Source organism: Triturus cristatus, chromosome 9, assembly GCF_964204655.1.
Source record: "Triturus cristatus chromosome 9, aTriCri1.1, whole genome shotgun sequence".
Lineage (NCBI taxonomy): Eukaryota > Metazoa > Chordata > Amphibia > Caudata > Salamandridae > Triturus > Triturus cristatus.
This window is the reverse complement of record NC_140592.1, coordinates 325075219-325089514: the sequence shown is the minus strand read 5'-3', so window position 1 is coordinate 325089514 and position 14296 is coordinate 325075219. Positions and strand designations below refer to the sequence as shown.

General features: G+C 44.4%; 1 protein-coding gene across 1 annotated transcript in view; it reads right to left on the bottom strand.

The window, feature by feature from the left end:
* Window positions 1-14296, bottom strand: part of RHOA (ras homolog family member A) — a 200809-nt gene that overhangs the window by 67941 nt on the left and 118572 nt on the right. The window contains exon 3 of the mRNA XM_085625053.1: window positions 12195-12315. Coding sequence (XP_085481179.1) covers window positions 12195-12315 — 121 coding nt within the window. The remainder of the gene's footprint in view (window positions 1-12194; window positions 12316-14296) is intronic.

The window sequence follows — 14296 nt, the reverse complement described above, 5'->3', positions numbered from 1 at the left end:
CATATTCATCATTGACTAACACACCGTCTGCTTGTGGTACTTAGGTTCTCAACGCGTTTCTCATGCTTGCACCTCCTGTGAGAGGATGCACCCAAAGGCGAAAACTCTTGATGGTCAGGGATGACAAGCAGAGTCATCGTCGGTGGAGACAAAGGTCCAGTTGTATCTCTTCACACTCTTCTGAAGCGAAGAAAAAGAAACCTAGAAAGCACATGAAGCAAGGACCAGGTAAGTCACCTAGATGACCCGAGACTCCCACAGGATCATCCTCCTGAGCCAGAGTTAGTTGTGGTATATCTTCTGAACCTGTTCCACAACTTAACCGGACCCTCAAGCAGAATCCATCACCTCTTTCGGATCCATTAATGGGGTATTACAGGGCCACAGTCTTCCTTTTCAGAGTTGCCGCCACCAGGTATGCACCCCATAGTTCCTCAACGCAATGTTCAAAATCTTTGCTAGGGAAGTGTAGTTCGTCCGTCTTGCAGGATTTTCTACTATAACCCTCCATCAACCGTACTCCTAGATGGGGTATGGCTCTAATCTTTTCTACAGGCCAGGAATTCGCATGTAGAAGTACCCATCAGAGGAAAAAGTTACTTACATGCGATCATCATTTTGGTGGATACTCAGATAGGCAAAGTTAATAGGATCCCAGAATATATGTTTTGAGACTGCACTACTCTAGCAATGTCAGTCTGTTCACTTGTCTCCAAGACTTGGAAAAAATTAATGGAAACAGAATTTACACTGCGGTGGGTGCTATATGGCTTTGGTGGCGTCACTTCTGGAGTCGATACGAAGCCAGCACCCCATACTGCCGATGAGAGCTTTGCAGTTTCCGGATTAAGTATGACATCCGGGATTAGTTGACTGGTAAGGAATTTGCAAGTAGATAGAGCATCTACTAGAAATATTGTTACCACAGGTAAGCATCTTTTTCTTCTTCACTATGGATATTTTGTTTGAATGGAGAAAGGGGAGAATATCTTTGAGCACGAGATCCAGGGGCACATCAAATAAAATTTGGGTATTCCAAATGAAACCAATCAGAAAAAGTGCAAGGTATTACAGAAAAGCTAAGAATAATAAGTGTAAAAAAAAGAAAACCCAAGGCAGCAGGCCTTTCCCATCTATGTGCCACAACACTGCTTCAATTTAGGAAAGAGTTGATGACACACCCGTATAAAGAAGTCTACATCACAATGCATTAACCACCAAGAAACGAGTCACTTCTATCACTTGATCATTTTATACTAGTCTTTGAACCTATAAAGCATTTTGCGGTCTTTTAAGTAGTTTGCACTAATAAAAAAAGAACACACAATAAAAAGGGTAGCGGCAGCCCATCCTGCTACTGGGCAATGCCGCCACCCCTAAGAGCCCAAACAGTCTTTCTGCCCCTCCTGAGGCCTAGAGCATCCCATTGCAAGCAAGAGGCAATTTGGATTCTTCTGGGTGTAGTTTTGGTGTAGGAGCAAGCAGACAGATTAAATAACAATTTCCTCACTTGCCAAGGTGAAAGCCTGCACGTTTTGGGCACTGGGTCAACCAGCGACCAGAAAGCACTATGAAACCTAGCATTTCTGAAACCTAAAAACCCAGGCAAATCCACTGTTCAGTGGCTTGCATGAATCCCACTATATGTTCCTACCCTGGAAACTTCAAACTTCCCACGACGGCATTACAAAAGGTGTTGGCGGAAACAAGTGCTGTAAGCCTTTTGAAAATCTCATCACAACAGGAGTTCATGACTTAAATAAAGACTAATCTGGCAACCGTAAAAAAGCGTACATTGGCGATAAATGCCTTTAACAGTGCCCAAAACAAGTCCTTGCTGGGCCAAGGTCAAAAACAACAAAACATCAGACAACTTGGCTTGTAGTGGGTCAATTTGTCTTGTGATCCACCAAGCCACATATTTGTCACAATGACTGGCCTACACAGATTTTGTGGAGGGACGCCTCCCCGCCAAAATGACAACCTCTGGAGGAAGGCTGAAGTAGATCAACTGCAGTCGCTTCATCTACAAGCATTGAGTATGTGTAGGCCTCAGTATAGTACTTCACTCTCCTTCTGGAAGAAGAGAAGCTCCCGAAGGAGGACAGGTGCTCATGCCCAGAAGATCTAGGTAGAACACTCTTGGCCCAATCTGCTGCCACTAGGATGACTTGACCCGGTCGTTCCTGATCTTCAGAACCTGAGAGGCAGCGGCAGGAAGGCATACAGTGGTCCTGAGCTCCAGTCTAATCCGAATGAGTCTTCGAGAGAGAGAGAGACACTTTGGAAATGTAAACATGCATAAGTGCTTATATTGCATGTTCTCGGCTGAAGCAAAAAGTTCAAGCAAGGGTTCTACCTATTGATGGAAAACATCCTGCGCCATGTCCTAGTGCAACTGCCATTCGGGATCCGCTAGGCATCGACGGGTGAGTTAATTTGCCCATGTATTTCGAGATTACAACAGATGGCTCACTACCAGAGAAATTCCCTGGCAGTCCAGCCACTTCCCGGTGTAGAGCCTCCTGGCACAGGACTGAAGGCCCATGACCCCACCCCACTAGTTGTAGTACCACATGGCAGTGATGTAGTCTCTGTGCATCTGCACTAGCCTTCCTTTGATGGTGGGAAGTAAGGCCTTTAATGCTAAACAAATTGACCTCAACTTCAAAAAACTCAAGTGGAGTCAAGTCTCTAATGGAGACCATAAGTCTCATCTACACCTCTCCCAGATGGCCCCTCCAAACCAGGAATGGATGCAACATTCACCACTGTCGATTTGGTGTGAAGTAGGGAGAGTGGGTCTGCTACTGGCCCAATCGCAGTCCAGTAGCCCCTACTGCATATCTTTTGCAGTCGCCTCTGAAACCTGGATACTATCCAACAGATTTCCCTTATGCTGCGCCCCTGGGACTTCAGGTCATGCTGCTGAGCCTTCGTGAATCATCTGGTATGTTAAGCCAGCAGGATGCAATACTCCCAGCAGCCTCAGAGTAGTCTGCACTGGGATCCAGGACAGAAGCTGAAACATGATCATAGCCTGAATATCCTGAACTCTCCTCTTTACAGGAAAGACACAAATCAGTACTGTATCTAAATAGCTCTAATGAAGAGGAGCATCTGCGAAGGAGTCAGGTGTGACATTAGCATATTGATAGTGAACCTTAACAATGTTAGGAGGTTCACCGTCATTTGGAGGTGATTGACGAACATCTAGGCCAAGCTCACCTTTAGCAGCCACTCATTGAGCTAGGGGAAGACTGGTAACTCCGAAGGTGTGCTGTGACCACCGCCATTCACTATGGTCAACACCAGAGAGCACTAATAAGGCTAAAAAAATGGCATTATAAAAACGGAAAATGTTTCTGCGGAATGGTGAACGAAAATATCGCCTACGGGCTTGAGCAAAGGGGATGTGGAAATAGGCAACCTGCAATTCCAACGCCAAGATCTTGTCTCCAGGGTCTAGGGCAGAGAGCACATGGGCTAATGTGACCATCTTGAATTTGCCGTCCTGCAGGAAGGAATTGAGGGTGAAGATCTATTTTAGGACAATAGCTTGCGTCTTTTTTCAGCACAAGAAAGTAGAAGGAATAACACCCAGTCTAACTTCAGAGGCTGAAACCCTCAATGGCCCCTTTGGACTTCCTGCTGCAAGACGGACAGGTGGTACTTCGTAATCCACCATGATGGTAGTGGATGGTGTAGTGGGGTGGAAAGGAATGAGAGTACAAATTGGAGGACCCACTTGTCTCAAGTGATTGCCTGCAACTGTTGTAGGAAATAGCAGATCCTGCCTCTGACAGGGTGGCTGTGTGCTAGCAAGGACAAACTAAAGTGGTTTTGCAGCTGCGGATGCACATGTGCCAGGAGATTGTGCTGCACATCGCCCCTTCTGTCCTGGACATTGTCTGTGTGAACCGCGGCCTCGACCGCGAAAGAGCGGGTAGGCCTGCTAGTCTGGTGGCGGTGTCTAGCCTTGGTGAAACTGAAAACACTGACCGCAGCCACGGAGAGGATGAAATTGCTGGTGAAAAGGTCTGGTGGGGACAGAAAGATCCAAGGAATGTGATGTGACCGTCCTTTCTTTAAACAGTTCCAAGGCAGAATCGGCTTTGTCACCAAAGAGGTAAGAGCCTTCATATAGAATGTCTACAGGGATGGCTTGACATTCCTGGAGAAGCCCATAGACCTCATCCAGGCGAGACACCAAAGTGCCACACTTGCACCAACTGCCTGACCTAGGCAGTCTGTTGTGTCCAAGCCAGAGAGGATCGCAAATTTTGCTGCTTCACATCTATCCTGGATAGCTTGGGTTAGGGACGCCCGCAGGCCATAAGGAACTGCTGGTTAAATTTGTGCCACTGTTTTCCACTGGGCAAGGAAGTAGCAGCATAGATGGCAACTGGCGTACACTGAGCACATAGCAAGTACTGTAGAGGAAAAAATTAGCTCGTAAATATTTACATTCATTTTGTTTGACTCACAGATCAGGTGGAGTGGGAAGGACAAATTGGGGTTAACTTTAATAGTGGACACCTTTGCCACAGAACACTCTGGTGTATGATGTTGTGTAAAAATGACTGGGTCGCCTGGTCGAGTGGACTACCTAATAACAGGTGGATGAGAACACTTTCACCCAGATGCCCAAAAGGGTATCTGTGATGGCCTCATTAAATGGCAAAAGTAGTTCTGTGGGGGCTTGACCAGGCTTAAGTACCTCCGTTAGAACATTAGTCTTCATCCCCTAGTAGGAATCTGTAGACTCCAGACTTCTGCTGCTTGTCACAACTGCGAAAGAGGTGCTTTTCCCAGTCAGGAACAGGGAAGAGACACCAGAATCTGGAAAAGTAAGGGCAAAGTGTCCGAATCGGAAGGATTGTAGGTTGGATGCGTGCTAGCAAAAGTCGGATGCTGTTGGATAGCACAATAACCCGCAAATCCTGCTAAGGTGGCATCAGTTTTTATGTCAATGTACCTGGAAATGGCAAAGAGGGTGGTGCCAGTATCAAAGTCGCCACCGGAGCCAGTGGTGAACCAAATGCATCGTCGTGGGGCACAGATAGTGCTGATGGCGTTTGGAGGCTCCCGTGGATCGTTGGGGCCAGGCAAAGTGCCTAATATACAAAGCATGGACTCTCTGAAGGCCTCTACTTGCAGCAACATTGTAGACAGACCCGGGAACTCTAGGGCCATCAAGACAAGACTCAGAATCAGCTCCGAGGGAGATCGAAGCGAAACCAGGAAGCATGTTGGACACCTTGAGCCCGAATGGCGCAAAGGGGCCAAATCTCTCTCTAACGTCTTATGCTATTTTTTGGACTTACCTGAAGACTTTGAACACTACTATCTATAGCAGGAACGGGACCTTCCATTCAATTTTGAATTGTCATGGCATGAAATCTTATGCTTAGCAGAGTAAAGTTCGGCCTCAAGGTTCTACATGTTCTTTGGATTTATTTGGCAGTCATTACAGGTCCTGGAATCGTGCTCAGTCCTCAGGCACAAAAGAAACTTTGTGAGCGTCCATCACAGACATCTGTTTGCAACAGTTCCTACTTGGCTTGAGCCCAGTTCTCAGGCGGTGCCATTTTCCCTTGCACACTTGAAAAGGTTTGATGAAAATAGGTTCTTAAAGCCCAAAAGGAAGCTCAAGTTCAGCGTCTGAAGATGCGATAAAGAAACCGATGTCAGCGCACACTGGTACTGCTTATTTGCAGCTCCACTAGTCACTTCCACGGTGGAACTAAGTTGATGCAGAGCTGCATGACATCACCTACCAGCATGCAGAAGTACTGCTTTAAAGTTTACAGAACCAGTCTGACAAGGTGTCGAATCTATTGTTAGAAGTATCCTTCAGAAAAAAAAAAACTATAGAAGGCGAAGGAAAAATCATTGCTGAGAAGGGAAATTTTACTGCAGGAGGACTTCCTATTCAAATGTGATTTTTAAGGGTTGCTACAGGTGTGGTAGCACAATACAAGCAGCAGATTTCAAAGGATGTTTTGCCAGAGATAAGGATTGCTAAAATTGTGAGAAAAGGGGTCATATAACTAGGGTGTGCAAGAACATGAGTAGAGGAACGAATTGCTATTATAGAAGAGTTGGTCTGAATCCGTATATTATGTATAGAGGGCAAGGAGTATTCAAAAAGGAGCAGACCCAGGAGCAATGTTTGATGTCAACAACTTGAAAGTAAACTTGGTGGTAGACCAGGTTCTAAAGCCATACTTACACCAGATTGTCTATTCAAGGATTGTGTCCAGAGCCTAAACTGAAGAAAGTGACATATACCCGATAGGCTATGGTGGAGAGAAAATAAATCTAATGGGTTTTATGCATTCAAGATTTGATTTTAAGGGTAGAGAGTCGCAAGGAAAACCTTATGTAGCTGATAGTGGACCAGCTGTACTTGGTTGAATACAACAGTATGTACTGCATATCGTTTTGTATCCTAGGTAGGAAGTTTACTGTACAACGAGGCGAAGTAATGGACAATCTCTTGCGCTATTTCGCAAGAAAAAAAATAGAGCAATAAAAGGTTATATGTACAAGTTCAGGCTTAAACAGGGGGCAATACCACTTAAAAAATTCCATGAGAAGGCTTTTTTTGTGGCGAGGTAAGGGGTTAGAAGAAAGCTATTGGAAACAGAAGGAAGGAATTATTGAAGCAGTGGAAACTTCTGAATGGCTTGCTTCAGTTATCACAGAACAAGTTGAAAGGGTGACAGGCATCTGTGATTGAGTACACCTCAGGAGTCTCAATCAGAATATTGTAATGGTTAGCTTTCCTCTCCTGAATATTAATGAATATTAATAAAATATTTTACTTTTGAATTACACTAACAGCACTCATCACAATAGACTGAGTCTATCAGTTTACCAGGCTGCCGTTTGAACTGGCTTTGGCAGCCAGAGTATTTCAATAGTATGATGGACCAGCTACCTAAAGGGGACCCCGATATACATTGCTCCCAATAAGACATTCTGAGATTGGGGGTGTCGGAGATGGAACATAACCAGGCACTGGAAGATGTTTTGAATGCACTGAAAGGAGCTGGGTTAAGTTTGCGTAAAGAAAAATTACAATTTCTAATACAAAAAAATTAGTATTTGGTGCATACAATTTCTTGTTTAGAAGACTAATCTAGGGAAGGCCAAGTAAAATGTATCAGGTTTGCACTATCTCCACAAACTAAGAAGCAGCTACGTCCCTTCTGTGATTACTAGAATACTATTCAAAATTTGGGAAGAAATTTGCAGAGAAGACCGAGCCCTTTAGAGAGTTTTTGCGAATAGGAAAGGAGCTTAAATGGGGTGAAGAACATGAGAGCAATTTCAAGGTAATCAAACAGGAAATTCCAAATGCTAGGAAATTGTGTTTGCTTGATATTACCTTAAAAGTATTGACGGTAGATGCAAGTGCACACGAGGCATGAGAAGTACTTTTGAAGATAACAGGCGGTATTGAGAAGCCGGTGGAGGCACCTCTCTTACTGAATGATGCAGAACGTAATTATTCAGTGACTGAGAAAGAAACACTTTCTGCAGCTTAGGGACCTTAAAATGTCCATACTTACTAGTGGGGTGGGAATTTCACACTGAAAACAGACTATAAGACCTTACGCGGTTGGTTGGTAGAATGTACAAATAGTCTGCTTGTTGAGGTAGCCTTGGACGCTGGATGAGGCCGATTGCTTCAAGAGTGATTTGACAGAAGCTGGCTCTGTATATACTATATCAAAAAGGAGTATAGTGTGCACAGAGTCCAGGGACTCCCCAAAGGTATAGCAGAGGATAAAGTAGAAAATACCTTATTCTCAATTTAGTGGTAGCTGGGCAGCACAGTTAGGCTTATCAGAGGGTAGTGTGAATGCATTTGGTCTACTTACTCATACAAGGCAGGAACACTCACTCAATGACTAACTCCAGGCCAATGTTTTGTACAAAAATATTACTTTAGTTACTTTTAATTTAGGAACCAACCTGAAATCAGTGACAGGTAAGTAGACTTTTCAATTATGCAATACTTTCAAGTTATTGCTGGCAAAAAGGTTTCTATAGAATCGATACAATACTTTATATGTGCATGTGATACTTTTCAATGTTGAAAAAGATCAACACTGAGCACAATATAGTGAGAGACCAATGCAATCATATGAGAGGAAAGACAGGTAAGTAACTTGCAGGTAAATAAACTGCTTTCAGATTCAGTCTCCGGGGGTTTTGGTCAACACTGGGCAAGAGTCGGGCCAAGGTAAGTACTGCAAAATCAGCGGCACTGGGGCAGCCAGGTGCAGAGGTCAATGGGCCCAATGTTATCCTATGGAGGCTGGGGGCACCTTGAAGAGGCACTGGTTGCAGGTAAGGAACACAGGTCTGGAAAACAGGCTATGGGGGATGAGGTCAGCACTGGAGGGGCCACCAAATAGAACTGAGACTGCACCACCAGTAGCACTGGGGAGGCTGGGTGCAGAATGCAAAGGAGGAGTCAGGTGCCCTGTAAAAATCAATGGAGGTCCTCGGTTGGAAAAATCTGCTGCAAGTTCGGATCAGAAGACTGGTTGAAGAAATCCAACGACTGGAGAGGTAAGTTGGGTAGTGAGGGGATGCCGGGACACACTCAGTTGGGCACTCCAAGGCCTCGGGGCTGCGGGTGCAGGGGAGTCTTTAGATGTCTGGTTTCTTACACCGAATCCGGTTGCGATCGTGTGGGGTGAGGTACCTTCAAGTTGAGCATGCAATGTGGAGAAGTTTAGGATAGGACGTCGAACGCTGGATCCCAGGTCAGGATCGTAGAGGAGACTTCACTGGGTCAGTAGGACACCTGGACTCAGGTAGAGGACAACAGGTCCAGAGTGGTGCAGGGGTCGCAGACCTACCTGGATCTGGAGTCCTGAGGGTATTTTCTTTCTGGACAAATCCGGTGTCCATGGGAGAAAAGAGTGTTTGTTGAAGACAGTGCAGGTCTCCGGGGTTCTTGGAGGTTGCTGGCTGCGGGCCACGCCAGTTTCTTGGAGAAGGGTTGCTGGAGGAAGAGACAAGCCGGTAGGGCTGGGGCCAAGCCAGTTGGCTTTTACTCCACTGCTGCACGCCTCTTCGGTCCTTCTTTGTAGGTCGTCTAATCTGAGGGACAAGGTTCCGGGAAGGCCTTAAATACTGAATTTAAGGGTGTTACTGGGTCAGGGGCAGTAGCCAATGGCTACTGTCCATAGGGTGACTACACCCTTTGGGTGCTCCCTCCCTTTGGGGAGAGGGGCTCATCCCTATTCCTAGTGGGCCTAATTCTGCAAACAACGATGGAGAACATTCAAGAGAGGGGCTCACCTCAGGTCTCGGCATCCCTAGTGGTTTGTCAGGGTGAGGTGGACACTCCTACTCCGCACATAGTTTTCCTGCCTGCCCTGCCACCAAAAAGTGGGTTAGGACAGGGGGCGGGAATCTCCACTAGATGGAGCTTCCCAAATCAGCATAACAAAAGGTGGGAGCATTTGAGGCTCACTGTCAAGTCTTGCTGTTCCTGTTAGGGGGAAGTGATAAGCATCTCTACCCAGAGCAGGCTTTATTTCTGACCTCCGAGAGCACACAGGCTCTCACCCCATGAGGTCAGAAACCTTTCTGGTGGTGGGTGGCTGGCAGGGACCAGTCAGCCAATATACTAGAAGTCGCTCGATTTCAGGGGACATCTCTAAGATGCCCTCAGAGTGCATTTTATAATAAATCCAACACGGATATCAGTGTGGGTTTACTATGCTAAGAAGTTTGATACCAACTTCTCAGTCTTCAGTAAATCCATCATGGAGCTGTGGAGTTTGTGTTGACAAATCCCAGCCCATGTACTCAAAATGGCTTCACTGCACTTACAGTGTCCCAGAATGAGCTAAGACAATGTAGGGGCATATTGCTCATGCGGCTATGCCCTCACCTGCAGTATAGAGCACCCTGCCTTCGGTCTGAAAGGCCTGCCAGAGGGATGACTTACCTCTGTCACAGGCAGTGGTGTGTAGGACTGGCACCCAGGGAGGCATGCAATGTCAACTTAGTTTAACCACACTACAACACATAGCCTGCAATGGTAGTGTATAAATGTTAGGTGTGGGGTCCTTTGGGGTAACAATACATGCTCCAGCCCTAAGGGACCCTCTCTGGTCCGAAGGCCCCTGGTACCCGTTGCAAGGGACTTATAAGTGGGCCAGAGGTGTGCCTATTGAGGGAGAAATGCTCTAGTTTTGGTTAAGAACACAGGTGCTGGGGCCTAGTTTTCAGGGTCCCAGCACACACTCAGTCAAGTTAGCATCAGGTATCTGACAAAAAGTTGGGGGGTAACCATTTAAAGAGAGTCACTTTCCTTCAAAGATGCACTGGAAAACGAATGCTTACAGTTTCTCATGAGGAATGAAATAAGGCTCGCTTTGGTTCAGGAAGAATCGAAGTGTATAAAATATGGTTGGGAATGGGAGTAAAACATTTTTTTATTTTTTTTTAAATCCAACACCAAAGTTTATTTTCAAAGAGACCCTGATGCGTTTCGACAGACAAGCCGCCTTGTTCACACAATCGGGCACCATTAAGGTAGGTCCTTAAATGCATCATCACACAGAGTGATGGTCATGGCAACAAGGTAGCATCATAGACATGAAAGAATGTGTTACTAGTGACAAACGTTAACAAAACATACATTTATAAAATAAAATGAAGACTTACTAAGTCAGTCCCACAAATGACACATATTGGTGTGAATGACAGCTGTTTGAGAGATTCCCGTGTAGTGCAAGGAAGATCAAGAGTAAAACATTTTTTAAAGATTAGGTGAATGTTGGCAAAACCAAGGGACTTGGCCAAGATCAAGTTGAGAAGATAAGGAGAGGCAATGAATACTTCTTCAAGTTCTCTTCAAGTGGACAAGTTTTTATGGGAATGTGGTTTTGCAGAATGGACAAAGATGGAACAGAAGGCTTGCTACCATTAAATCGCAGAAAGGGTGTGGGTGGTGCGTTTGCTATGGGGAAATGTGGGTGTAAGGAAGGTAAAGTAGGTTGCAGTGGATAAATGTAGAGGAGGGGTGAGGAAATGGTGAATGAACCACAATATGGTTTGAGAGAATGTGAGAAAGGGAGGAAGTGGGGATGCAAGAAATGGTAGAGAGAGTAGGGGTAGATGGACTGGACAACCTAGGGAGAGATCCCTACCAGTGATGGCACAAGATAATGTTTTGTGATCGTATTCTTTGGTCTTGCTGTAGTAGCCTTAAAGTCCACACCTGTATAATGCATTGTTCTTCAAATTCTCACTGCCCTTTATTTCTTTGTGTGCAGTATCAGGTTTTCTTTGCTTTTGAAGAAAGGATATGTTTATAATATCATGTTGCAGGAGTGGTTATCAAGAGTCAAATCCAGGTTGGGGGTATCTGTTAGAACCCTCATGTATCATCAGCCCCAATAGCTATGTGATGTTATAGTTTCCATGGGAGAGATCAGTTGCTACCGGACGGCCACTGGTAGCTTCCAGGCTCTGCTAATGATGATCATAAAAAAAGAACACAAGAATAACAGGATGGTAAGTGGCCCACTTAACTTCAGGAACCAGCCTCAAAATGCCATGGGCTTGATGGACAGCTGATCTACACAATCGGCATGAAGAGACATAATAAAGCCAATAGCTGAAAAGGGCTGCCACAAAGCCCGCTCTCTCTATACTTATACGCTTTTTTGATATATTGATGAAAAGAACTCTTGAAAGTAACGGCTAAAGCGGTCACTGTGTCTGCACAGAATTCTTCTAGTGTTTATGACGATCAATGAAGATCCTATGATGCAGAACAGATAACTCGTTTATAATGAAAATATACTGGTATAAAGAACCAGAATATTTCTAGTACATTGAGAACTGAATTTACGTAGTGATAAAAGGTATTTAAATCCGTGTTCTGACAACTGTTCATTTGTATTGACAAATAATTTACACATATTAAAGTAGAAATGGCCTATGATAAAAGGTCATTCTTTTATTTTAAGAAAAAGATAAAGGAAACAAAGAAATTAGAGTGCTGCAAAAGCTTTTAAATATAACATGGTTAGTCAATCAACAAAATTCAAATGATAACCACAGAAAAGCACTATGTTGAATTCACTCAAGCAGTCTACGAAAATGTATGGAATACATTAAGAAAGAAATACTTCATGAAATTAACTTACCTAAACTGTCAGGGCTATCGATTGAAAAGCACATCAATATAACATCTGTATCCGGGTAGGAGAGGGGTCTAAGTCGATCATAATCTTCTTGTCCTGCTGTATCCCACAAGGCTAACTCCACCTATGGAAAAGAGGCAGATCATGAGCCACACTCCAGGCCTGCGGCAAACTGTTTGGCTCAAGGTCGTTTAATGCTAGCTCCTGCATCAACAATTTATGAGCAACCATGGCAGTGGACATAAATTAAACCTGCTTGTGCAGAAAAGCAATGTTACTTACCTGTAACTTTTAGTTCTCCAGCAATGATATCTTTCATAGATTCACATGCTAAAATCACTCCGTCATCAAGATGGGAGTTCTATGGTAAATTTAAAGTAGCAGTACGAGGTACTGCAAGCCTCAACGGCCACAGAATAGTGACACTTTAGTAACATGCTCATCTCATTGTAAAAGATCCATACTTCCACCAGTGAGGTGACTGCAACTCGCCTCCTTCCTTAGGTTTCTCTCTCAGGCATGAAATATGTAAATCTATATGAATATGCTAATCCAGGTGAGCCACTTTCTTGGAGAGCAGAGTCTCACCTGTGAATCTGTGATAGATACCAATGCAGGAGGTCTACTTACAGGCAAGCAACTTTTTTCTTCTCCAGCATTGGATCTTTCTTAGATTCGCCTGCCGGAATCACTATAGCAAACAGTATACACAGGTCATCATACATATTGCACAGACTCATCTGATTTAAAAAGATGTCACAGAAATGCTTGACCCACTTCTGTATCTCTATCTGACTTGGCTTCCAGACAGTAATGCTGTGCGAAGGTGTGCTTATTTTTCAAAGTTGTTTCTCGGCTAATATCCACCAGAGGAGGCATTCCAGCAAAGAGTTCTCCTGTTTCCATAATCCTAGCAGAATTGGACTTAATTGTTCCTGAAAGCGGTGCCTGCCTGTTTGAGTGACAAAGTTATGGTTGTCACTACCATTGTGGGGATAGCTTGCTTTGACACTAGGAATCTTTTGCATGGATCGGAAAATGACATAAGCAATTGGTTTGCCTTTGCAGCGTGTTTTGTTCTCTAGACAAAATGTTCGACATCTCTGTAAGTCTAAACAATGCAGTGCTCTTTCTGCTGCACCAAACTGATTCTGGAAGAAAGTTTTTTGAATTACTGGTTCACTGATCTGAGCATCTGAAAGTACTTTAAATCAAGGCTTACAGCACAGTATATCCATGGAAAAGTGTGCATATGGCTCCTTTATCGTAAAAGCTTGTATCTCACATACTCTTCATGCGGAGGAAATAGACATGAGAAAAGCAGTTTTACATGAAAGGAGTTTGAGGAGGGCTTTGTGGATGGGTTCAAATGGGGGCCCTCACGAGTTGGGAAAATACTCCATTAGGGTTCCATTCTACTGGTAGATTTCTAGATGGAGGACAAGCCCTAAAAAGAGCATTTAGGAACCCATTAATGATCCTTGTGACCATAATAGAGGGGAGTTCGGAGATCATCTGAATCTTGAGTGAACTTTAATGGATGAATTCTTTAGTACTGATAAAACACGCTCTAACATTTAAAAAATAAAATCCTAATTGGCATTTCTACATTATAGGACATACGTTTCAATCATAAGAGTATTGATGTTACATTTGCAGTAATCATTCCCCTCCTTCTCATTCCCTTTCCTTATATGGCATTATAGGTTATAAAACCTATCATAGCTGTGGGTTTTTGGAATCATCCTCCATCGTAATGTGTGCCAACCTCAACAGTGAATTCCCCCCCCCCCCCCCCATCCTGTGTCAACTTGTGTTGATGATAACTGTCCATATGTGCGCAGTCCTTTGTGTCTAGAGGGTTGCTATAGGTCTCCCTGAAGGTCTGCCTTAGTCATTATGTTGAGGTGTCTACACCCCTCCCTGGTCGCTCCAACAGATATGGTAGACTCTGATGAGGTTACACCATGAGTGGGTGGAAACCCCTAGTGCTGCACAATATGCAAAACCTTTTTCACTTAGCTGTGTAGGTTTTGTGGAAGTTGCTCTCACTTGACCCAGAATCTGTATGCATTCCTGCGGGATGCTAAAGCCACAGTATTCAT